Source organism: Aotus nancymaae, unplaced genomic scaffold (assembly GCF_030222135.1).
Source record: "Aotus nancymaae isolate 86718 unplaced genomic scaffold, 86718_ANA_hifiasm-v0.15.2.pri h1tg000007l, whole genome shotgun sequence".
Lineage (NCBI taxonomy): Eukaryota > Metazoa > Chordata > Mammalia > Primates > Aotidae > Aotus > Aotus nancymaae.
This window is the reverse complement of record NW_026988418.1, coordinates 63,779,713-63,806,134: the sequence shown is the minus strand read 5'-3', so window position 1 is coordinate 63,806,134 and position 26,422 is coordinate 63,779,713. Positions and strand designations below refer to the sequence as shown.

Sequence of the window (26,422 nt, the reverse complement as noted above, 5' to 3'; positions counted from 1 at the left end):
GTGAAAAGCAGGGATGTGATGTGGGCAGCACAGGCAGTGATGGGGAGGCCCTGGGAACTCCCAGAAATAGCAAGAGAAACCCTATATGGGGAGAGGGTGTAAATATGCAGGTGGGAGCTAAGAGTGTTGGTAATTCTGGCATGAATGACAATAGGACCTCACTTGCACCTATGGCTGCTGATGCCTTGTTCTTGATTTGTGTTTCTCGATTTGAATGAATATTTGAATGAATATCACTTAAGTTATCACACCTTGATTTCTCACTGATCAAAAGCAGCATCCCTTTAGCCAGGTGGCAGTTTCCCAAAAAGGATGGGAGGAATGGCCTTTTCACCAGGAGAATCTGAGAACTACTGCTTTAGTCTATCTCCCTTTCTTTGGATTGGACAGCATTTGATACCAATTCAGAAATGAGTTAGAATGTTATTCTTTGAAAGAAACTTTTCGAGAAATACTTTTCCAGTGATACCCTAGAATAAGTTCATATCTCGGAGTTCATTCAACACTAGATAGGAATTTATTGGCTAACAAAAATAAGTGATTTCCTGGCCCCCCGATGCAGATTTTTCACCTCTTCTTCACTTCTGACGGATGGAATGCATGAGAACTTAGATCTTGAGTTGTTATTTGAGTGCAGCCTTGCTTGGTTACGGTCTATCATAGCTCCTCTGACTACCATTGTTGTTACCAGGCTGCAAAGGATTGCTGGCAAGGATAGGGGATCCTTCAGAATTCCCGGGAAATCAGAATCAGTCTCCGAGGTGTGGGGCAGTTGTCATGGGGGCTGTTCTGTTGTAGCATCACTTTATTTATGAACTAAATAAAAGAAATCTTCAGTCACATCTGTTCAGTAGGAGTCATATTCTTTGGAGTCAGGATACGTGAGAAGGGCTTCAAAGCATTGCCTACTTTGTTGGGGAATAGAAAGAGAAAATTGAGTTGAGAACTATTGCCTACCTCTGAGGAGTGTTTCTGCAGCAAAAGTTGCAAACTCTATCATGGGGGTTTCATGGGGACTAAACACAAGTTTATTTTCAGGGCTGAGATCAGATATCATTACTGCAAAGCTCGTCAGTAGGAAGGTCAATAGGAAAGCTTGGTACGTGGGGCTTGCATTCACCTCTCACCAAGTTTTGGCAATGTGAACACAACTGAACTTCAGAATCCAAGAATGTCAAAGCTACGAGCCTTCGTTCAGGCTGCCGCGTTTCAACTGCCTGAGTCTGAGGAAGCAGGCCCTGGCTACAACAGGCTGTACAACTTCTTGCTAAAAAGGAAGAGCGTTGGGTTCTACTGCCTCATCTTTCACAGTATCATGTGCCTCTCCTTTAGAGCACCAGCTCCAGCTGGCACTGCTACATTTCAGTGTTGATGTGTGATAGTTTGTCTTCCTCCCCCTCTACAAGTTCCACGAACGCAGACACCATTTCTTTTGCCCATCTTTGTATCCCCAGCATCTAGCTAGCATGGTCCTTTTTCGTTGAACTAATGAATAAAAATATTGGAGAGTATAAAAATGAGACCCTCAACTTATAGAGAAGAAAACAGGCCCAGAAAAGGATAAAGTTGCCCACTTTAAAAAGTGACAATGGTTTTAGCAAAAACCTAGACTACAATTGCGTCCCAGAGGGAATGGTCTTGGGCAGACCTGAGAAAGGTGTTGCCTTGCCCACATGCCCCAGCTTTGTAGTTCAAGGCTGCTAGAGGACAAAGGTCAACAATGTTGTAGGAGCCACTACTTTTTTTAGGGCTCCTATTCTGACCACAGGAACAAAATATCACAGGGAAAGTATGAGGCCTTGCAGCCTTTGCTTTGCATTTCAGATTCTTCAGCCTACGGATCCTGGTGTGTCACTAGCAAGGGTTACTAGGAGTTTTTTTCTCTCTTTCTCTGAAATGTTGTTCTTCTGCATTTCCGTACCCACGGGAGGTTGCAGTCTGTTTTATAATTACGCCTACAGTCTCTTCATCGCCTAAGGTGTTCCTGTGGTTTCTGAGCATAAAAAGAAAAATGAGAAACTACCATTGGCCAAACTGGCAACTGTGTGATGTTCTTTCTCCTCTGTGTACACTTCAGAGGTTGGCAGATTCGCCACATCTTGGCTTGGAGGATTCTCTAAACAGTAAGACCAGCCTTTGTGTCTCTGGTGCTGCCCCAAAGGGAAAGGTGGGCACACAGTCCCTTCTCTATTTAGGAATGGGGAGACCTAAAGATCAGGCTGAGGCAGGAGAATCGCTTGAACCTGGGAGGTGGAAGTTGCAGTGAGCCGAGATTGAGCCACTGCACTCCAGACTGGGCAACAGAGCAAGACTCTGTTTCAAAAAAAAAAAAAAATTAAAATTGGCCAGGCATGGTGGCACGTGCCTGTGGGCCCAGCTACTTGAGAGGCTGAGGTGGGAGGATGGCTTGAGGCCAGGAGTATGAGGCTGCAGTGAGCTATGATCACACTTCTGCACTCCAGCCTGGGCAACAGAGCAACACCCTGTGTATATGAAAAAGGAGACTCTTCTACACCTGCTTACCCAGGGGTCCCAGAAGCTCCTTCCTTTGACAGGAACCCAGAGTTTGTGAGCTGGGGAGGTAGGTGGCTCTGCAGATGTGGAACCTGTGGTGTGGTCTCAGGGCCTCCCTCCTTTTTGGTCTACACATGTATCCACTTAAGAAAGCTCCAGTGGGCAGGTTACGGTGGTTCACACCTGTAATCTAGCACTTTGGGAGGCTGAGGTGGGTAGATCCCCTGAGGTCAGGAGTTTGAAACCAGCCTGGGCAACATGGTGAAACCCCATCTCTACTAAAAATACAAAAAATTAGCTGGGTGTGGTGCACACCTGTAATCCCAGCTACTTGGGAGGCAGAGGTAGGAGAATTGCTTTGAACCTGGGAGGTAGAGGTTGCAGTGAGCTGAGATCGCTGCCCTCCAGCCTGGACAACAAGAGTGAAACTCTGTCTCAAAAAAAAAAAAAAAAGAAAGAAAGAAAAAAGGAAAAAAAGAAAGAAAGCTCTAGTGCTCCCTCTGTTACTTCTCATGATGCCTTGTCACCATCAAGTAGATATCTACCCTGGCCCATGGCTGGCTGGATTGTTCCCAGGTAACCAGGCAATACAAAGAGGCTCACGTTCACGCATTTGAAAGATGCTCCTTGACCTCTTTAATTTTTTCTAATTCTTGCCCGCCCCCTCCCCCAACAGTAGCTACTTACTCCTTCTATTCCTTTGACTTCTCCTCCTTTTGGTCAAATGACTGATTATAGAGATGATTCCCAAACAGGTGATCAGTATGCAAATGATGAGAATGGACGTCCTGGAAGGAACCACAGCAGATTTTATGTTCCTTGGAAGAACTACCTATTGGTTCTTAGCTCTGGATCCCTTTCTCTGGGATTTGCACACCTGCCTGCCCCCCATCCAGTTACAGTAGCTCCTGACAGCTGTATTCCTTTAGAGCGACCCCGTCCTTTGAACCACACTCGATGGGACCTGCTGAGCATCTGACTAAGCTGGGCCAATGAACCCTTTCCTCAGAAGTTAACTGTGGATTGGGACTAGGAGAATCCAGTCTCAGACTGGCCAGCCTCTTGAAGCGGGGAGAAATAAACTCGAGAACTATAAATCGATGACTGTTGGGGAAAAAAAGAGAAACATACAAGGTCAGTACAGAGAGAGAAGGAAGCAAACACACAGTTTCAAGGCAGATTAGAGATGGAGGTAAAGCCCTGATGAAGCTCCTGATGATTTTCAAGGGTGGCCAACGTCCCTGCTGAAGCATTTGAAACACCATTCTCTCCTTATGATAAATGTCCCCTTTTAATTAAAATAGCTAGAGGGTATCTTTTGCAGCTTTCAACTAAGAGTCCTAAACTATATGTATTTTTTGAAAGAAACCAAATACTCATATTAAGGATACATAGTTCAAATGGAGAAATAACGTGCAGCAGAAAAGTTGCTGTTGCAAATCAACTGTCGTATCATACAATTGTCACCCTAGCCCCTACCTCCACTCCACTGCCCCACGCCCATTCGTCCCCTGAGACTGTGGCTCACCTGGAGTAGTCAGCCTTGTGGACAACTTTGGGAGCCTTGCAACTTCTAGTTTTGTTACCTGGTAGGTCTAAATCAGAAAGGACTTGTTAAGTCAGGTGAGGCCCACAGCCAGGCCCTGCCTCTGCCTCTCAGCTGCAGCTCTGCCTGTCATTCTCTCAATCTCCAGAGAGTGGGTCCCCTGATCGACTTCAGAGTAAAACAGAGGCACCAAGCACAGCTGTATAAATGTGCCCTGCACAGGGAACAAGGCTGAGGGGACAAACAAGGGCCGACATTTAGCCCACACTCTGCTTGCTAAGCCATGCACCCTGCCTCCATGCAACTGAAGGAAGCGGCCCCTTTTCCAGATTTGGACAAAGGCCCCACATGGACTAGAAGTGGCCCAGAGTCCCACACTGTGGTCTTTTCCCCACAGGAGGGGATGGACAACAGAAGCACCAGAGGACCAATCCTATTTTTAAAGAACTGTTCATTTGGTGATATAATTGCCGTATTTCTCTGATGACAGCCACGAAAACCCAATGGGAGCAATGGCACCACGACCACCTACAAGGCCTCCTCTGATAAGACCTGGGAGGGATCTGTGCTTCATTTAAACTAAGGAGTACGTTCAGGTGGGACTTCTCTTGTCTGAGCCTAAGATTCGGGTCAAGTTGCACAGTTGACTAAAAGCAGAACCACACGAAGTAGAAACACTGTGGGCATGAATGATGTCACATTCAGTAAGACCCTGGCTGAATCCATCACCAGCTGGCAAAGTGTGAGCAAAACTCTCTTTCTAGCATGGGGACAGGTTTCCCAAGGCACCCCTTAAGCCCTTCTGGTTTGTTTTCCTACCAGCATTGTTCTTTGGACTGTGATAGAAAAGGACATCCTTTCTAGAAATGGAAGCGAGGAGAAGGCACAGGAAAATAAAAAAAAGAAAGAAAGAAAGGAAGGCTAGTGCCTTCCATAAGTCCTCTGTCTGAGAGATGGAGGTTTTTCTGTTGCAAAAGGAGGTTTTCATCATTCAGCAGAAAGAACTTAGGCGAACATCTGGAAATCCTGTGTCTTAGCTCTAGCCAAAAGTTACAATTGGTCAACTCAGACTTTTCTGCTCTGGGCTCCAGTTCCACCCACACCTGGCCCAAGGTCTCCAAATAAAAACTGCACATTCCTTAAAAGCGAAAGAGGGTGCTTACTAGTTGGATCACGGCATTTATCTCTGTAAGTTATTATCATTATTTTTTGAGACAGGTTCTCACTCTGTCATCCAGGCTGAAGTGCAGTGGTACAATCACAGCTCATTGCAGCCTCAACCTCCCTGGGCTCAGATGATCCTGCCAACTCAGCCTCCCAAGTAGCTGGGACCACAAGTGGACACCACCACACCCAGCTAATTTTTGTAATTTTTGTAGAGACAAGTTTTTTCCACTTTGCCCAGGCTGGTCTCAAACTCCTGGGCTCTAGCAATCCAATCGCCTCAGCCTCCCAAAGTGCTGGGATTACAGGAGTGAGCCACCGTTACCTGGCTATCTCTGTATATTATCAAATTATTTAAGTTGACAGTTACCAGGCACCTGGGTCATTTTTTGCAGCCTTAGACACCTCTCAAGAAACTAGTCTTCAAAATTCTAGACCCACAAGGCACACAGACATTTAATAACAACTTCAAAGCCTTTCAACACAAAGATCTCACATCTACTAGACCCTGTCAGCCTTTTCCAAGGTCCTTAGACCAGGCTGCTGCAAGAGAACAGAGGTTCTAAAGACGCCCCAGGGCACAGACATTCTCCTTGTCCCCAACTTCCAGCTATTCCCCAGCTCTGTCAATGACCACCCCATGTTTGCTGGAGGAAGAGAGAGGCCACATAGCCCCAAAGAACACAGCGGGAGTCTGAACTGGGGCTCACCAGCTTCAGTGAATTCTCTCTCAGCAGCAAACACCTGTGGCCGTGGGTCACCTCCAGCCAGACCCCAGCAGGCTCCTTACCTTTCCCAGACCAAAAGTCATTGGCCAGGGTTCCTTTGTTGTCAGTTACAATCAGCTCTGTAAAATCCATGTAATCCCTGGCAAAGTCCCGCTGGATGCCACACCAGTACCAGCCTGTGTCCTCCTTAGCCAGGCAGGACATAGTGACAATGAGCTGGTTCCCTGTGTCCCTCAGGGCCACACGATTGGTGCTGTTGGGGGAGAAGGCGATGATGTTGCAGTAGTCACGGAAATAGCCTCGACACCAGTATTTGCGGTGGTCCTTGTAGCGGGCATTGTAGTTGCAGATGGCAGAAGCCGTGTCCAGCACAAAGCTTTCCTTGACCTTTTCATCCATGACCATGGCATCTGTGAAAACACACACACGCATGCGCACACCATTGTTCTCTCAAAACATTGCAGCTCCTGCCCTCCTGAAGGATAATTAAAGAATCAGAGAGTGGTTTTTCCTCTTTTTGATTGGCAACTGTTATGGGCTGAACTATGTTGCCTTCAAAACTCCTATGTTTCAGTCCTAACCTCCCGTGCCCCCAGAGTGTGATTGTATTTGGATATAAGGCCTTTAAAGAGATAATTAATTAACATAGGGTCCTTGGGGTAGTACTTAATTCAATTTAACTGGTGTCCTTATAAAAAGAAGAAATTAGGACTCTGACAGTACAGACAGAGGAATGGCCCGTAAGGACATAGCCGGAAGGCAGTCATCTGCAGACCAAGGGAAGGCCTCAGAATGAAACCAAACTCGCCAAACACCTGGATCTTGAACTTATCTTCTGCTGACTGCGCAGGGCTGAAAACAGAGGAAGTCGTATTCTGTCTTTAGGGGATGAGAACATGTTCCCTCCTGCAAGACCGGCATAGGCACCTCTATCATCTCAGATATTGCACAATGAGAAAGTCACGCACACCACGTCCAGCTGGACTGTGGCAGGGAAACTGTCTGACCAAGGAGAGGAGATGGGACAGCACAGCCCATCCTTCCTTCAGCCTTCCAGATGTGTAGCAGAGACCACTCAAACGCAGGCTCATGTTCTTTATAACACTGTGTTTTATAACAACCCCACAAGGAAGACAGCATGATCTTCAGTTTAGAAGTATGAATGCTGACCCAGAGAAAGGTTCAGCAACTCTAAACACTGCACAACTGAAGGTCGACAGAGCTCAGAAAAGGCCAGTCTTCCCAGTCTCATCTGTGGGGTCAAGCATGAGCAGAAAAAGGAAAGTTGTGTCCTCATATATCTGCACATATATTTTTGAGAGGAGAAAGGGGAAGGGGAACTTGGATGAGCTAAAAGAGAAAATACAGAGCTCTTATTTTATTTTATTTTATATTATTTTGGTGGAGATGCTGGGGAAAATATGGAATGCATAATGAATTTGCATGTCATCCTTGCACAAGGGCCATGCTAATCTACCTGCATCATTCTAATTTTAGTACGTGTGCTGCCAAAGTGCGTGCAGAGAGCCATCATTTTAGCCAAGCTTTCCAATTTCCTCACAAAGTCTCTTAGCTAAGAACAAGAACTAACATGGACAAGACCTATTTTTGTCTCCTTTTATTTTCCCATCCCATTCCTTAGGTGGTTCAAACTAATAAGCAGGGACTCCAAGTAGGAGAGGATTTCAGTGCAAAATCTCTGGGAAGGCCACAGCTTAAAGGGCTGAAACTGTTCCTTCCCCCATCCTACCTGAAAAAAGAGTTGACGGGAGTAGAATGACGAGCCACATGATGAGAAGGAGGCAAGTCATCAACTGGATTAATAGAATGCACCCAGGGAGCACAGGAATCCCAAATCTGTTTAAGGGAAACAGATATGCTTGAGCTTAATATGGCTTTATCCTGGTTTAACGAGACCAGTGAAAAGGGAAAACAACCAGTTAATCCAAGCAGTGCTGCCATGTATAGGTACACTGCACAAGGGTACCACACCAGATGCTCTTCATAGACTTAAACTTATTGACAGGGCAACTAAGAAAATTCTGGGCAGTAGAGATGTCCCTCCTGGATAAATGGGCTGTGGCTCATACTCAGAAAAGCACATGCTCACAACCATCACTGGAGCCCGTTTGTATGTGCTCCACTGTACCCTGTTCTGCTGCCAATGGTCCTGGCTTCATCAGAGGCCACTCATTTCGTCTGTTCACCACTCTTGGAAGCCCAATTTCTTATATAGTTGAGAGGAATCCTAGTAATCAGATTCTCAACTAACCCAGCTTCCAAGTGGATACTGCAGGCTCATATGGGGAGTACGGCCAGGGGTGGAGCATGCCAGCTGTCAGTAGCCTGCGTGCCTGGGACCTGAAACATGCGAGCAAGCGGAAGTGTGGGTGTTTGGATGACCACAGTTTGGGCTGCAGTCTTCAGACTTCCTGAAAGCTTCCCTGAGAAGAGCTGGAACAAATCAGGGAGATCCATCCATGCAGCTGCAGCAGCTTCTCCTGATTCTAATGAGACTCATGTGCTCTGACCACTGGCTTTAAAAGTCTGAATTATTGAACCACCTCTCAGGTGAAGTTAAGCAGGGTGCTACTTATCACACCCCCGAGTCAGCACATCCCACCAAGGGTCATACATGGATTGTCCAGGTCGTGCAATAATGTCCTCTCTGGAGGAAGGGGAGCCTGTCTCTAATTCATGTGTAGTCAGCATGTATAGTCAGCCTGTCTCTAATTCATGTGTAGTCAGCATGTGTAGTCAGCCTGTCTCTAATTCATGATACAGCCAGCAGCAAACCTGTATCATGGTAGGTTTTTATCTACATCATCTCAGGTGGTCCTCATCAAAAACATCTATGAGTTCCACAAATAAAGTACATGAATAAAAAAGGAAGGAAGGAAAGGAGAATCTATGGATCAAAAGGGACTTAAGAGACATATTGACAAATTATAATATATGGAACTTATTTGGATCTTGATTGAAGCAAACAATTCAGAATATATGGACAGGGATATGATTAGGATATAATTCTTCGATTTATTTTTGAGACGTGATAATGGCATTGTGGTAGCCAACCTTCACAATGGCTCTGGAATTCATGCTGTTATGTAGTCCCCTCCCACACTGAATCAGGACTGGTCTGTGTGATCAATAAAATATGGCAGAAGAGATGGCATGTGATTTCAGAGGCTGGGTCATAAAAGGTGTGCAGCTTCCACCCTAGTCTCTCATGCTGCTCCTCTAGGGAAAGTCAGCCACTATGCTGCGAGGACTCTTGAGCAGGCTGTAGAGGGGCCCATAAGGAAAAAACAATTCACTAGACATGTGAGAATCACTTCAGAAGTGGATGCTCCAGCCACAGTCAAGCCTGCAGATGACTGCAGACCTAATACCCTCATGAGAGACCATGCATTAACCACTCGACCAAAATGCCCCCTGAATTCCTGACCCATAGAAACCATAAGAGATGATAAAGTATTGCTGTTTCAAGCCTCTAAGTTTTAGGTGTAATTTTTTGCATGGCAATGGATAATTACTGCAAATATTGTGGTTAAATTTTTAAAAAGCAGTCCTTATCTCTGACAATACTGCATGCAAAACAAACACACTCAGCATTGCTCAGAGATGGCAACATGAAGCCAAAGAAACCAGCAAAAAGAGAAATGCATTGTGCACAGATACCAGCAAAATGCCCAAGACACGAAAAAGTAACTCTAAAGTAAATGAAAGTGCAAGAGTTACAGAGAATGATGTGTCTACTTGTATTGTGAATATTACTTGATGTAGTAATTCCATAGAATTAACTTTCATTCTATTTAGATGTATAAATATGAAGGTAAATAGGCAATAAGAATAAACCAAATAATTTTTAAAAGATCTTTTAGAATGCCAAATGAAATGTTTATAGATGAAATAACTTGATATCTGAAATTTCAAGATAATCAGGGCAGGGCAAGTGGATACAGGCACAAATGAAATGAGATTGGCCATAAGCTGATAATTACTAAGTAAGATAATAGACAAATAAGGGGTCCTTCTTCTAGTCTGCTATAGTTTGCATATTTGACCCTCCAAACCTCATGTTGAAATTTGATCCCCTACCTTGGAGGTGGGGTCTAGTAGGAAGTGTTTGAATCATAGGGGTGGATCCCTCATCAATGTCCTGGTGCCATCATTGTCATCATGGTAATGAGTGAGTTCTCAATCTATTAGTTCCCATGACAGCTGATTGTTTCAAAGAGCCTGGCACCTCCCCACCTTGCTTCCCTTGCTTTCACCATGTTATCTGTGCATGCTGGCTCCTCTTTGCCTTTCACCATGAGTGGAAGCAGCATGAGGCCCACACCAGAAGCCAAACAGATGCCAGCCCCATGCATCTTAGACAGCCTGTGGAACTGTGTGCCAAATAAACCTCTTTTCTTCATAAATTACTCAGCCTCAGGTATTCTCTTATAGCAACACAAACAAACTAAGGCATAGTCACTCCACTTTTGTGTGTTTGAAATTTTCCATAAGAAAAAGTAAAAATCAAAACACAAAAACAACTTTGACACAGATGTTATTAATCTGATCTTACAAATGAAGACAATTGAGGCTCAGAAATTTAAGTAGCTTGCCCACATTCACACGGCTAGGAGAGCCACTATGATTTTATGGCAAATCTGGGAAAAAAACAAACAAAAACTCTTTTCATCACACTGTGCTGCTTTCACAATAGTTGTAATACTGTAGAATTGTAGAGCATGTTAGAATTTACAAAGGGTCTTTACAGAAATTCTGTCATCTGAGTAGTTGGGAAAATATGCAGCCCAAATTTTCTCATTCCCATTATACTCAGCTATAGTAGCTAAGAGCAGAGTTTCTCTAGAAAATGTGCATTTGGTTATAAGAAACTGAATATACAAGTGGACTATTAGGAAGCTGACCATATATGAAAATAGAATTCTGACCTACAACCTGCAGCAACCTGCTCAGAAAACCAACTGCTAATCAATAAATAGTAAGCCAGTCTGCTGTAAGTCAGACTTGTAGGAAGTCAGATTGCTTTCTTAAGCCAGAAAGCCAAAGAATAGCCCCTTTAACAATCAACCCAAAATGGCCAGGACTTAAAGCAGTCAGGCAAGAGACATAAATAAAGGGCATCTAAATAGGAAAAGAAGAAGTCAAACTATCTACGCTTGTGGACCACATGATTCTATATCAAGAAAACCCCATAGTCTCAGCCCAAAATCTCTTTCAGCTATTAAACATCTTCAGCAAAGTGTCAGAATACAAAATCAATGTACAAAAATCACTAGCATTCCTATACACCAACAACAGCCAGGCCAAGAGCCAAATCAGGAATGCAATCTCATTCACAATTGTCACAAAAGAGTAAAATGCCTAGGAATACAGCTTATCAGGGAGGTGAAAGATTTCTATCTTTTTTTTTTTTGAGACGGAGTTTCACTCTTATTACCCAGGCTGGAGTGCAATGGTGCAATCTCAACTCACCTCAACCTCCACCTCCTGGTTCAAGCAATTCTCCTGCCTCAGCCTCCTGAGTAGCTGGGACTACAGGTGTGCACCACCACGCCCAGCTAATTTTTGTATTTTTAGTAGAGATGGGGTTTCACCATGTTGACCAGGATGGTCTCAATCTCTTGACCTCATGATCCACCCACCTTGGCTTCCCAAAGTGCTGGGATTATAGGCATGAGCCACCACGCCCGGCTGAAAGATCTCTATCATGAGAATTACAAAACACAGGAAAATATTCCATGCTCATAGATAGGAAGAATCAATATCATTAAAATGGCCATATTGCCCAAAGCAATGTACAGATTCAGTGTGATTCTTATCAAACTACCAATGACACTCTTCACAGAACTAGAAAATATTATTTAAAAAATGACATGGAATAAAAAAAAAAGCCCAAATAAACTAAGGCAATCCTAAACAAAAAGAACCAAGCTAGAGGTTATCACATTACTCAATTTCAAACTATACTACAGGACTACAGTAAGCAAAACAGCATGGTACTGGTACAAAAACAGATACTGGAATAGAACGGAGAACCCAAAAATAAAGCTACACACCTACAACCATCTGATCCTTGACAAAACTGGCAAAACAAGCAGTGGGGAAAAGACTCCCGACTCAGCAAGTGGTGCTGGGATAACTGGCTAGCTGTATGCAGAATATTGAAACTGGACCCCTTCCTGACACCATATGCAAAAATCAACTCAAATGGATTAAAAATTTAAATGTAAAATCCAAAACTATAAGAACCCTGGAAGGCAAACTAGCCCATACCATTCTGGACATAGGAGCTGGCAAAGATTTCATGATGAAAAGGCCAAAAGCAACCACAACCAAAGCAAAAACTGACAAATGGGATCTAAGTAAACTTCAGAGCTTCTCTGCACAGCAAAAGAAATTATCAACCGAGTAAACAGACAGCTTACAGAATTGGAAAAATATTTGTGTATTATGCATCTGACAAAGATCTAATATCCAGCATCTATAAGGAACTTAAACAAATTTACAAGGAAAAAAAACAGCTCCATTAAAAAGTGGACAAAGGACATGAACACTGTTCAAAAGAAGACGTACATGCAGCCAACAAGCATGTGAAAAAAAGCTTAATATCACTGATCATTGGAGAAATGCAAATCAAAATCAAAATGAGATACCATCTCACACCACTCAGAATGGCTATTATTAAAACATCAAAAAATAACAGATGCTGGTGAGGTTACAGAGAAAAGAGAACACTTAAACACTGTTGGTGGGAGTGTAAATTGTTCAACTAGTGTACGAATTGAACCAATTACTAAATGAAATTAGTTCAATTTGTGGAAAGCAGTGTAGCAATTCCTCAAAGAGCTAAAAACAGAACTATCATTCAACCCAGCAATTCCATTACTGGGTATATACCCAAAGAAATATAAATTGTTCTATCATTAAGACGTATACATGTGTGTGTTCATTGCAGCCCTATTCATAATAGCAAAGACATGGAATCAACTTAAATGTCCATCAATAGCAGTTTGGTTTTTAAAAAAATGTGGCACATACATACCATGGACTACTATGCAACCATGAAAAAGAACAAGATCATGTCCTTTGCTGGAACATGGATGGAGCTGGAGGCCACTGTTTCTAGCAAACTAATGCAGTAACAGAAAACCAAGTATTGCATGTCCTCCCTTATAAGTGGTAGCTAAATAATGATAAAACATGGAGACAAAGAGGGAAACAACAGACACAGGGGCTTACTTGAGGGTGGAGGGTGGGAGAAGGGAGAGGAGCAGAAAAAATAACTGTTGGGTAACAGGCTTAGTACCCATGTGATGATATAATCTATACAACAAACCCTCGTGACATGAGTTTACCTATATAACAAACATGCACAGGTATCCCTGAACCTAAAATGGAAGTTTAAAACCTAAAAATATTAAAAATGTTTTAAAAGTGGCATTAAAAAATAGCCAGGACTTGATTAATAACATATTTGGATTTCTTAGTCCTAAATTGAAACTGGAGACAAAAATTAGGGGAATTATAAGGAAGGACATGCAATATTTGGTTTTCTGTTACTGCATTAGTTTGCTAAAGATAACGGCCTCCAGCTCCATCCATGTTCCTAAAAACTCCCCAAATTTTTGTTTCCAGTTTCAACTTAGGACCAATCAGGAAAGCCAAATATGTGCCCCCAATTAATCACATAGGATGCCTCACTTCTAGTTAGCCTGCCTACAGCTTCCCCATGCCAACAGCCTCTAATCAAGGCACACCTAAAGCCCTTCCCTTTTTTCACTGTTGAAAAAAAATTAGTTGGACAGCCATTAGTCGAAGACGGCTGTGGTACTTTGGATTCCTACATAACACAAACTGAAACCCAACTCAGTGCAAACAGTAAAATAAAACTTAATCTAAGCCAATCAGAAACCACCAAACTAATTTCAAACTAGGGACTTTCCACTTTAACCAATAAAATATATTTTCTTTGTCTTACTTTCACAAATACCTCATTAACGTTTCCTCTCTCACCTCCTTTGGTGGAGCACTGACCGCTTGTAGTCCCGTGCTGCCCAATTCATGAATCACTGAATGCTCAAATAAACTCATTAAAATTTTACTGTGCCTAAGTTTGTATTCTTATGCTACTATACATGTTTCCCACTCTTCTGCCTACCTTTGAGTCTCTGCCAAAATGCAAGTGACTGCAGCTGACTCCCTTGATATAGAGGCTCAGAGTAAATAACCTTTGCTTCTTCTCATTAGGTTGGCCTCTACTTTTTTCCCCAGTTGACTAGATTTTTTTTAAAAAGGCAAATAAACTCAGTTACTCAACATCTACCCTTGTTCCAGCTTATTCATGTGGAGGAGAAGGAGGAAGCAAACCTCAGTGTTGTCTGGGTGGCCTTTGTAATCTTACTCCTTTAGAATAAAAGGCCACAGTTATCTTTTACTGTTTAGCTGAAAGAGAGCTAGCCAGAAGAGGGGCCTGTGACACTAATCCCACGACGCTAATCTCTAAACCGGAAACCAGGGTAAATCTTATCACTTCTAATCAAGCTCCTCACCAGTGATTCTTGGTTCATCTTTTTTGAGTTTACTTTGAAAGACATTTATTTTCACTATAAGGACTCCTGGGCTTATGGAACACCTTAAGTCAGGAGATTCCCATTAGACAAAAATAAAAAACACAACTCCCAGCAAGCTATCAGTGGACTTGCTAAGCTGTGACAATCAGTAAAAGGAGAGAGAGAGAGAAGAGGAAGAGGAGGAGGAGGAGGAGGAAGAGGAAGAGGGAAGAAAAGAAAAAAGTAAAAGCGGTTCTGAAACTCAGGAGCTAAAGATACCAGGAGCTCAGGACAGAATGCTGTTTTGCCTTGAGGGAAGTAGTCCATTTAAATCATGTTTTGAAAGACAGGGTAGTGTTAAGTGTTTCTATGGCAACTACATTAGAAAGTGTTTGTAAATTAAGAAGCACGGTGTGAAGATTACCAGGAGACTAGGGCTGCAGGACCCTTCCTCTCATTTCTCCAAATGGGACAAGAGTTGTCCCAAGGTGAATGGTGTGTCTGAGACACCTGAAGCCATAGAATAAACCTAGGGCCTCATCCTGGAGGTGTCTTTTAACTACCACAAATTAGAGGGGAAACACCTAGAATTCTTGATTTCTGGGCTGACTGGAGGAGAAGCAAGTTTCCTTTACTGAAATGAAATGTTAACAAGATAAATTTGGTTATCAGGCTCTGGCCTAAAATTAGGTTCAGGATAAACCTTCAGGACTGGCTAAGAATTAATTTCATTTTCAGATACACTTATTCTCTTTGATATTGTTTAATTGAAATATCCATCTTGTTGCTCTTGTCAAGCTAAATATTGTCTTAGGAGTAAGAGTTCACAGCAGCAAATTTGAATAGACCAAACCAGAGATGCCACCTTGAATCTCTAAAGCCACAGTCAATGCTCAGATGTGACTGGCACTCTGTCCTGTCTGGTATCCTGATTAATTAGAGATCAGCAATAGTAGCTAAGGCAAAAAACCAGAAGTCCTCAAGTGTACAAAGCTGTAGTTTGTACCTGTCTGTCTGTTAATTGTACACAAGATGATCTTGAAAGTTTGGGCTTTAAAGTCACAAGTTCCTCTTTATGTCTGAGAATAGGTGGCAAGAAACTTGAGTTGCCCTGTAAGGCAGGGTTAAGCTTAATTTCTGGTTCTATTATTTGTTAATCAGGAAACTATGGACAAGTTACTTAACTTCTCTGTGCCTCAGTTTTCTCTTCTGCAAAATGGAGATGATCATTATGGTGGTACCTACCTCACAGATTGTCAGGATCAAAGGAGATAATGCATCCAAAGAACTTAGTGCAAAGAAAGTGCTCAACAGGCCAGGTGCAGTGGTTCACACCTGTAATCCCAACATTTTGGGAGCCAAGGCAGGAGGATCACTTGAGCCCAGGAGTTCAAGACCAGCCTGAGCAACATAAAGAGACCCTTTCTTTACAAAAACTAACAAAAAAAAATTAGCTGGGCTTGATGGCATGCACCTGGTCACAGTCACTTGGGAGTCCGAGGTGGGAGGATCCCTCAAGCCAGGGACGTAAGGCTGCAGTGATTTGTGATCAAGCTATTATGCACTAGCCTGGGTGACAGAGCAAGACCCTGTCTCAAAAAAAAAAAAAATGAAAGAAAGAAAAGAGGCCAGCCGCGGTGGCTCACGCCTGTAATCCCAACACTTTGGGAAGCTGAGGTGGGTGGATCACAAGGTCAAGAGATCAAGACCATCCTGGCCAACATGGTGAAACCCCATCTCTAAAAAAAGAAAGAAAGAAAAGTGCTCAACAAATAATAGCTATCCATTGTCTCTTTTTGCCCTTCCCCCACTACTCCTACGAGAATGAAACACCAGGAGAAATGAATAGGATTCTTTCTCTCACAATAGATGAATGGTTCATAAAATTAGCAAATGGTCTGATGAACCCGAGAATAAGGAGCAGGTGTTCTGGGGCAAAGACTAAGAAGGTGCCTATGCCACCACATGGCTCCAAGTAGCAAGCAGGCTGAGTGCCAAAGGCAGCCAGCTGGGTTTGTAAGCCCCAAGTGACCCCAGCAAAGAGCTACACGACAGTTAGCTATTGTCCTTTATTTACTCAAAACATCCACAGGTGAATTCAGCAGTTTAAGTCCTCCTTAAACTCAGTTTATTCCTTCTGTTCCCAGCATCTCCTAGGCACCCTCTGAGAGCAGGTTCTGTGCTCAATTCCACAATGGCATGGAACTGAATCACCACCACACACATGTTCATCCCACCTAGAACCTTTTGTCAGTAAGTCAACGAGGCACCCTTCAGGCTTCATGACTTATTCTTCTATTTGGGAAGGAGGAAAACAGACAATAGTATCAATAATACATGTCCCCAAGTCAGGCCTCCAAAACATTGAATTAGAGAAGAAGGACAAGGAAAAAATGGAGTGGAAATAAAAATGGAGAGCAGTGGAATGGGGGAGGTATAATTGGGGAGCGCTGGAGATGCTCCCACCTCAGTGGAAGTAGTCAAGGATGTAAAAATCCCTTGGCTCAGGCAGACAGACCCTCAAATATTTGTTGATGGTGAATCTGAAGGTCAATGAGACAGAGAGTCATCTCTCATGGATAACTACTCGGAATTCTTCTCAATGCTTGTGTCCAAAGAATCAGAGGGATGGCAGACCACACAGGCTTTGAGGATCAAAAGATAGGTTTCCTTGAACTTCTTTATTTTATAGGCATAGACGATAGGGTTCATCATGGAGTTGGCATGGGACAGCAGGATGCCCAAGTACAGCACAAGCTGTGGTACCTCACCATGAAAGTAGGTGATGCAGTTGATGATGGACAAAGGCAGCCATGACAAAGCAAACAAGAAAAGCACCAGAAACAGGGACTTCGCCGTCTTGAACTCCCGTCCATAAAATGCACCTGTCTCTTTGGAGTCAGAGAAGTTCTGTCTGAGTTTGTTCCGGATGATGTAAAAGATGTCAAGATAGATCGCACACATGATGACCAGGGGAATGAAAATCCAGGTGAAGAAGCTGAAATACACCATGTAGTCCATGCTCATGACGGAAGGGAACCGGCATGAAAGGAAGGTGACATTTCTGTAGTACTCTGAGGTCAGCTTCATGTTCCAGCCAAACATGGGGGTCAATCCCACCAGAAATGACACCAGCCAGCAAAGGCCCAGGCCCAGCCATATTCTTCTGTGAGTGGTGACCCTCCTGTATCTGTGTGAATGAAGAGAGTCAGTGAGTCCACAGCAGGAACTGCTAAAGGGTAGGGGGAGATGGAGCTGGTAAAGGAGAGAGAGAAGGTGAAGTAAGGCATACACTCTCTTAATTCTCCAATCTTCTGTTAAGAGAGGATAGTATTGATGTTCTACGGTGATTCCAGCTAAACTCCACTGGATATGAAGTCAAAATGAGCGGACAATGATTGGAGAGAAATCCAGCAAACTCCTCTGAGGACTTGTCTAAAGAAGAAGACTCTTGAATAGATTAGGAAGACGTTGCCTAGATCAAGTGTTTATGTGCCCCACTCAGGGCTCCACTTCCTGAGAGCTTTACAGCCTGCTCCTACTTCTCTACCTTCATGGGCATCCATGCTTGGTATTTGAGTTAAATGAATCAATGAAGTTACAAAATTGTGTTGAAGTGTTTCAGGGACCCTAAAAGACTCATCCAGTAAGAGTCTCCATTTCTCCTTAAACTGTCCTTCCTGACAACAGCCTACACAGGCCATAAACAGGAAACAAATATAGTTAACTATCAGTAGATTTTAACTCAATTAAATCTCACAACAAAAATGGGAGCTATTTTATTATAACCTTAATTTTATTTTATTTATTTCTTTTTCTTTTTTTATTTTTATTTTATTTTATTTTATTTTATTTTTAAGATGGGGTTTCACCACGTCGGTCAGGCTGGTCTTGAACTCCCGACCTCAGGTGATCCGCCCGCCTTGGCCTCCAAAGTGCTTGGATTACAGGCGTGAGCCACCATGCCCGGCCATAATCTCAATTTTATTGATGGCAACTGTGAAAATCATAGTAACGATACCTACTATTTATTGAGCACAGATCGTGTGACTGGTACTGGACATATGTTAACTCATTTCATCTTATGAGGAAAGTCCAATTATCCCCATTTTATAGATTAAAAAGTGAAACACAAAGAAGTAATTTACACAAGTTAGAAGTGGTGGGGCTAAAATTAAAACAAGGTAAATCTGAGCTCCAAGCATCGTAGCCACCGTGACACGGAGTGGAAACCAGAGGACAGAAAGTCAAGCAACTTGTCCAAGATCAGACCTCACATCTGAGACTTGAACCTAGACCTGTCTACATCAAAAGCTTCTTTGTAACTCCCTCACTATGCTCCTTCCTCAAGAGAAGTGAGGAGAAACACGGGACCAGTGCAATTTAGGTCACCCGGGGAAGATTTCTCCATTTGGCAGTCCCTTCTCTTCATATGGTTACATGTAATGAAGAACATTTTTTGGGAAAAAAAGCTCTCACACCTCAGGAGGAGGAGGAGGGGGAAAAAAAAAAATATATATATACACACACACACACACACACACACACACACACACACACACACATATATATATCAAGAATCCCTTTCTCAGCATTGAAGTGTGTACAGAGCAGGAAGCAAAGATAAAATAACAACCTACATTTGCAAAACAACAGAACCATCAGTTTATCTCCTCTTATTCTTATCTGCCTGCTTCTCCTAAAATAGTACATCTTATCTAGTAGGTTTTTATCATTTCTAAAATTCAAGAGCACTTTTTACAAATTAAAGATGCATCAAGATTTCATCATCTTTAGCCAGTGATTAGTGGTTATAGCTGGGGGGACTGAGCACCCACCCCTAGTCAGTGGAGACAAGATCGGAGCATTCCTCTGATTCTAACTCTTGAATTCCAACTCATTGTTGCTAACTCCCTCACAGACCATATCAGAAAAAGACACTTATTGCCCTCTTTCAACATCAAGGGCCAATTTGGATTCATTTTCATTCAAAAAGTCTGGGCTCTGGGCTTTGTAGCCTCATTTCCCATGTGCCTCAATCGCTGCCCACCCCACCCCGCAGGCTACCTGACGGTAAGCTTGACCCGCAAGTATCGGTCCACGGCGATGGCCAGCAAGGACATGATGGAGGCGTGGGTAAAGATCAGCAGCAAGCAGCTCATAAAAAGGCAGCTGTAGAAGTGGATCGTGATGCCCAGGTTGATGACAATGGCCAAAGGCATGACCAGCATCCCAACAGCAATGTCAGCCAGGGCTAGGGAGCCAATGAAATAGAAGGTGGTGGTCTGCAGACTGGGGTTCAGCTTGACCACCCAGATGACCAGCACATTGCCTACTACAGCACAGAGTCCAATAAAAATTTCCATGGTGATGTAGGTAATGTTGGCCAATGACAGAGCAGTGCTGTTGATGGACATCTTGCCTTCCTAGGGGAACCTCCACGGGGACAGGTGAGCCAGTAAGATCCGTCCGTAGGGCCAGTGGGTGTAGCTCTCGCCAGACGTCTTCCCAGAGGTCCATGTGCAGTGACAGACAGTCTAAAATTCACAACTCATTCATTCCTACTCTTTTCTGGTGGGGTGATCTCTTGGAGACCGCTCTCCTTAGAAAGGTCTCATCACAGGTGGATCACTTCCAGTCCCTTTGAGTGCCACACATCCTCGAGTTCCCAGAACCCTGGAGGACAGTTCTACATGGACTGAATCTGAAAGCGCTGCTGCTCTTAGTTCCCCAAACAGAGGCCGTCAAGGCCTCTATCTTCAGCTTTTTTAGTTCCATCGAGATAAGCAACCCTCTTCAGGGTGTTTCAGGAAGTGAGATGGGCCAAGAGGAAGTACAGAGCCAGGAACTCTCAGCAAAAAGATGGAAAGAGCAGAGGAGGAGTCATGAATGGCATGGAGAAGGCTCAAGATGAGATCAGTTATCAGAATTCATTTATTCAGGGACCAGATGACAGTGCAGGATTGGGGGAGCTGGAAGCACTGACTGTGCAATCTTTCTGCCAACTGCAAAAAGATCTCATGATAAAAAGGCAAACGGAAGAAGAAGAGGAACAAAAAAGAGACTTTGGTGGCAGCCTCCTAACCTTAGCCAGAACTATTCCTGCTAAGTGCTTGCATGAGTTGACGCCTCGCTGAGCACAGCTAATACCCAGCCTTTGCAGCAGAGATGCTTGGTCAAAGGGATAAGCAAAGATTCTCTGCTGCTCACACCCCAGCAAAATCACACTGGCCCTTACACTTGCAGCCGGCCCGTGTCCAGCCTATGTGAGGAACGACAGGATAACAGAATGACCAGACATACAGAAAGAAGGAAAAGGAAGGTGTGCATCAGAATCACATGGCATACCCTCCTGCCCACACTCCCCAAGCCTCAGCCCCACCCCACAGGAACAGGCGACTGTCTGGGAATCAGCCCCCTCTCCCTGAAAATGCCTTACCTAGTCATCAACTTCTGGGAACCAGACACTTGAACGCAATTGTTATTTGGGGATCCTATCTGGTTCAGGTGCGTCTCAACACCACACAAAGGGATTGTTTTAACCAGGCATGTTAGAGAGGCAGCGGGAAGGAACGCTTGGACTGAAGCCACACAGGGGCTTGAGGGCTTTATCATCTTTACCTTAAGCATCTAAACATGTACAGCCCAAAATAAAATTCAGCAGTAACAACAATGGTGTTCTGGTGTTTACTAACAAGCACTTTGGAGAGGGGCATAAGGGAGAGGCCTCTGCCCGGGGCCGGTCAGCGTCCTCCTGTTGGTTGCTCTGCTTTGGCATCATTCATCGATTCTGCCCCCTACCCTCACCGCTGTATCCCAAGTTGATCCAAGTCTTACCAAATCCCATGCTGATCTCTGCCAGACGTCATTTCTCCCTGAGCAAACTCTCCAGACATTAAAAAGGGCAGTCCTCTCCAACTGAATTTCCATCATTCTAGTATTTTCCAGTGTCGGTTCTGCCCAAATCCCTGCACTGCTGGAACTTGAAAAACTTCATCAGCTTCCAATGTGGCCTCTCATAAATGTTTTTACTGTAACTACTTTCTTTATCTGTGCTTCAGAGAAGAAAGTTGCCAACAGAAATTTCTAGGAGGCTACATGCTACCAAGAGAAAAAAACAACAGCCTTTCTCACTATATAGCACTCTTTGAATCCCGGTTAAACACTGCAAATAACCCTCCCTCCCCTACTCTAGTACATAAGTAAGTTCCTTTGGAATCAGTCCATTTCAGCTGGGTCAGAGAAACCAAGGAAAGAGGTTTGTGTCTAAACACAGCATGCTGCAGGCAAGCTAACACATGAAAGAATGACCCACTAGAGAGAAGAAAGGCAGGACACCTACTTAGGGTCACCAACCTAGCCACCTCTGCCCACCTGGGAATTCTACCCTCAGAATTCTCTGCATGCACCATGGGAATTTCTTTTCTGTGAACAAGGGAAGCCCTTCCTTCATGTTCTCTGAATAGACAAGGTCCATCACTGCTGGGGTGGGTGGGGGGTGATTTGAGAACAGAGGGGAAGGACTTTCACAGTCACTTAACATTCTGGCCTAGAACTCGGCCCAGCCCTAGACTGAAAACCAAAAGGCAATCTGGGAAAGAGGACAGAGAGGCTGGGGCAGGTCGCCTCATTTGCCCATTCCCCACCACTGTACCCACAGCTCGTGGCACACGGCCACTCTTGGTCACGTGCTTCATCACATCTCAAGTAGGAGATGCTGCAGCTTCCTACCCTGCACCTCAGGCAACCACAGAAACCACACCAGAGCTCAATACCCAGGATATTCCCTGCCCCTTCTAAACCATTTAGTCTCCATATTGCCTCAGGATCAAGTCCAGACTCCTTGGAGTGGCTTACGCCCTTCGTGGCGGGTCTCCCAGCCTCTGCAGTCTCCCGTCACCTGGGTCCCCACAGACACCATCAGCGCCAATATGCTGAGCAACTCGTGGCTCAGAGTCATCCTCTTTCACTTCCTCTCCTCTGTGCACACACTCTGCCTGGTTTGCAGGACCCTTCTCCCCCAAGTCCACCTAGAAAACAAATACTTCTCCTTCAAGACTGTTCCCAACAGGACCTTGAAGAAAACTTCCCAGACTTCGCTTCTCCCCTGGGACCCCACTGTGCTGTGTGTATATGACTTCCCCACTTCGCCTGCAAGTTCCATTTCTGCGTGTCTAGCCCCTACTATGATGCCTGGCAGATCGTAGGTGCTCAGTACATTTTTGATGAATGAACAGGAAAGCACCTCAGTGAATCAGGTGGCATAAACTTGGCATTGGGTACATAAGGAAACAATAAATCAGCAAGGACTCTAAAGTACTCTCCGTCATACCAACTACTAAGTGCTAAGCAGCTTATATTCACAGACTCACTGGATGCTCCCTAATGAAATAGATACTATCACTATGCTGAGCAAGTTGAGGCTCAGCAGGGTTAAATAACTGCCCAAAGTGGCAAAGCCAGCATTCAAACCCAGGCTTCTGCTTCAGAGCCCAGATTCTGAATGCCAGCTCTCAATAAGTCAATGAGCAAATGAACTATACAAAGCTTTCAAAAGTACAAGGAGTCCCTGGGTTTGATGTTACCATGCTATCAAAATCAGTAGCGATAAGTAGTCTCAGGTCTAAGAAAGTAGCCACCAAGACTATGGGTACAAAGCACAAGTATAATGTAGATTTAGCAGCTGCTCTGAGCTGGGAAGAGACAGCAGGACCAAACAGATGACTATGTGAGCAGCAGGCTGCTGGTAAGTCCGGGCGCTCTGGGCCAGAAAGGAAACCATTTTCATTAGATCAAGGTGCCAATTTTTTCTTTTAATAAAAAAAATATATAAATTAACTGTGGTTCAGGAGAATTTTCCACTTAAAAAAAAGGCCATGGCTTTTTCAATTCTACCAGAAGAGGCTGGGTGTGTGGTGGCTCAGCCTGTAACCCTAGCATTTCGGGAGGCTGAGGTGAGAGGATTGCTTGAGGTCAGGAGTTCAAGACCAACCTGGCCAACATAGTGAGACACCCCCATCTCTATTTTTTTTTTTTATTAAAAATAAATTTTAAAATTCTACTAAAAGAATCTGAACTCCATTAGGGAAGCAAAGGTCTGGGAGAAACCACTGGCTTAAATCACAGGAAGAGTGACAGGAGGGGAAAGGCAAAGGCCTCACCTGTCCCCAACCCTGGCCTGGGGCCGACTTGGGGCAGATGCAACGTGCTCAACCACAAGAGTGCAACCCTGCCCTTGCGATTCTGCTTAACAATCTGAGAGGCTGGCAGGAGAGATGATTCATCTGATCCTTTGCAGCTTCTCCGAAAAGCCTAGAAAACCCCAGCTGCCAGCCTACAAAAACAGCAAGATGCAGTGTTAGCAGGAGCCCAGGAAAAACACCTCTGGAGCCCTAGAACTGGTCGACGAGCAGCTGAGACAGGATGCCAGGCAGGCGAAAGGTGGCGGCTTCTGCCCAGGGCTCTCTCCCACCCCACGGCCGCCTGCAGAGTTGCACAAAATCAGCTTGCTCACTTCCTCTTGGCCCCATCACCACTTCCCCAAAGACTTATATTTTTACCGGGCTTCATGTTTGCTAGCTGACAGCAGAGGCTTACAAAAAACAAGGGCTCAGAGTCAGCCCTGAAGGTGGCGCTCCCGTAGGCCCCTCCCCCTCCACCCTCCGGGCTCTGCCTCTCCATCGAGCCCCAGGGAAGAGGCTGGGCTTTCCCGCGCCGCGCCGGGAGCTGATCTGGGGCCGCCGTCTATAGGGGCCTCCTAACCAGGGCCCAGCCACTGAAGCCAATCCAAGGAGCCCAAGACTCACAGCCTGTAGTCTGAGTACACGGAGCTTCACTCCGTGCCAGTGTTGGTGGGAGGGAGGGTGAGGCCTGGAAAGGGAGGTCAAGGTTCCTTCACTCTGAGCAACAGGAAATCCTGCCCAACGAAGAGGAACTGCTCTGGGCGCTCAGCCTCACCCACCAGACCCCCATCCACACCGAGTGTGTCAGGAGGTCTCCAGACCCCAGGGAAAAGAGAAGGGTTCAGCTAACTGAACTCAAGGCACTCAGAGGGTGAGGAAGCGTTTCAACTGCCGGAGTCTTAGCAGGGTAGCTTCAGCTTCAAGCTTCTGCAAGAATTACTCCTGCGTCCCTCCTGAGGCGCTATGCTCGATGGTGGCCACCAGAGGGCAGCACGTTTCTGCTGTCATTCGGGACCCAGGCTGTTGCTGAAAAAGAAAACAGGAAGGAGAACTTGAAACGCTCCTTTGAAGCTGCTTAACCAGCAACCTCAGACGGTGCAGAAAATGAAAGAAGTAGAACTAAGGGAAGGCAAGGGGTAAAAGAATAGGTGGTCAACTGCCTGAATGAAGTTAATCCAATCCCATGGAATATTCCTGGGCAGTACCAAGTTCAGTCCTCCTGACTCAAGAAAGTTGAGAATCAGCTTCGCCTTTCAAATCGGTGACTTTTCCAATAAACGCAGTATTTGTGTTTTTCTTTGTCATGTGCAAAGCTCCTCACACGATCAACTTTATTAAATTAACAAACCCACAAGGCAGGTGTCCTCAATCTCATCTCACAGAGGAGGAAACCGAGGCAGGGGGAACGAGTGATCTGCTCAGGATCATACAACTGGTAAAAGCAGCACCAGGATGGGAGCCGCCCAGCTTCTGGTCTCCTCGCTTAAGATGAGAATGGAGAAGACCAGGAGGGATTTGCCAGTAGGGGGTTGCACCGGGATTTTTTGCCACACACATCATTGATCTTTCCCTTGGCACCTGTCAGCCTCTGACCTATCCTTCCCCTCCTGTAAGCACAGGGCCCACTGGCCAATTTTCCCAGCCTTTGCTGGAGAGCTTCCAAGATTTCTCTAAATGCCCACATATCTCTCGGCCACCCAGCCTCCTCTTTATCACAGCCTTAGGCTTCTGGGCACTCAGGCCAGGTGTCTCCACCCGTCAGGGGTTATTCACAGTGGTCGGGCCTCATCCCTTGATTTCACTCAGGAAGACTTTGGATCCTGATGTTGGTCCTCATGCCCTATAGCTAAACACTGGAAGGTGTAGGAATGAGCTCTGGATAGACCAATGTTTACAGCAGGGTGATGTCCTGGCCTCCTTCTTTTAACCTGTCACCTACCAGATGGGACAAAACTTCTTAAGGAATTGCATGCAAACCCTACTGCCGCAGTGGGAGAGATTCAACCTCCTGATTTTGATGCGTGTGCCTTCCCCTCCTCCTGCACAAGGTCCTTTCATGATTATTACTGTAAGAACTGCCACTGATGAAATGCCAATTCACATGTGCCAGGCACTTTGCCAGGTGTTTTACACACATCACTCACAATTCTATACCAATTCTGCCAGAAAGTATTATTAGTTCCATTTCACAGATGGAAAATGAAGGCTAGGAGAGAATTGACTCTCTCTGGGCAGCACAGCAGCAAATGGCAGAGCTAGGGCCTGAACCCAAGTCTATCTTGGCTGCCAAGCCCTGGCTCTTTCAGTGATTCACACAAAAATGGTACAATGTCAATTATATAAAAACCCAAATTGCCGTTTTGGGCAGACATTCTTCAGTATCCTAATGGGTAAGACTTCCTTCACAGGCTGGGCCAGCTATTGAAGGCAGTGCATTCTGAGTCAATTGTGTACTCTCCAGCTCCTCTCAAAGCTCAGCCAAGAGTTTTATTCCAGGCCCATGGAGAGCAGCCAGCAGGCCCTTCCTCTGCACTCCCTACCAGCAACTCCTGCACCTAGTCTCTGAACAGAACACGACACTGTGAAACCGTTTTACTTTAGTTCCTTGCTGAAATGCCTTTCCAGATGACCTTAGTCCCTCTGCTTTTTATGAAAGGTTAATAAAAATGTCCTGTGAAGTATGTCTCAGCTTCGAGACATGATCTAAGAGACCATGAC

The 26,422-nt window shown here is 44.8% G+C and overlaps 1 protein-coding gene and 1 non-coding gene across 4 annotated transcripts; both read right to left on the bottom strand.

Moving 5' to 3' along the window:
- Nucleotides 1–498: 498 nt before the first annotated feature.
- ADORA3 (adenosine A3 receptor) lies at nt 499–24,468 on the bottom strand. 3 transcript variants are annotated; one of them, XM_012468148.2, is made up of 6 exons: nt 19,590–20,808; nt 7,703–7,809; nt 6,015–6,362; nt 4,043–4,109; nt 3,202–3,302; nt 499–908 (listed from the first exon to the last, which is right to left on the bottom strand). In XM_012468148.2, the coding sequence occupies exons 1-6, from the start codon at nt 19,937–19,939 to the stop codon at nt 838–840; spliced, it is 1,044 nt and encodes a 347-aa protein (XP_012323571.2). In that variant the 5' UTR covers nt 19,940–20,808; the 3' UTR covers nt 499–837. The 3 variants fall into 3 exon arrangements, with proteins under 3 accessions (XP_012323571.2, XP_012323570.1, XP_012323568.1); XM_012468147.3 differs by lacking the exons at nt 499–908; nt 3,202–3,302; nt 4,043–4,109; ... (1 more) ...; nt 7,703–7,809; nt 19,590–20,808 and adding exons at nt 16,578–17,712; nt 24,329–24,468; XM_012468145.2 differs by lacking the exons at nt 499–908; nt 3,202–3,302; nt 4,043–4,109; nt 6,015–6,362; nt 7,703–7,809 and adding an exon at nt 16,578–17,712.
- On the bottom strand, nt 7,368–7,469 carry LOC135273482 (U6 spliceosomal RNA). The gene has a single exon (XR_010341277.1). It is a non-coding gene; the product is annotated as a U6 spliceosomal RNA (small nuclear RNA).
- Nucleotides 24,469–26,422: the final 1,954 nt, after the last annotated feature.

Excerpts from the sequence above, each read along its gene's own strand:
- ADORA3 (XM_012468148.2), bottom strand. The coding sequence starts at position 19,939 with ATGTCCATCAACAGCACTGCTCTGTCATTGGCCAACATTACCTACATC. Across the intron at positions 6,363-7,702 it reads CCCGTCAACTCTTTTTTCAG|ATGCCATGGTCATGGATGAA; the intron begins GTAGGATGGGGG and ends GTGTTTTCACAG. Across the intron at positions 3,303-4,042 it reads CACAAGGCTGACTACTCCAG|GACGTCCATTCTCATCATTT; the intron begins GTGAGCCACAGT and ends GGTTCCTTCCAG.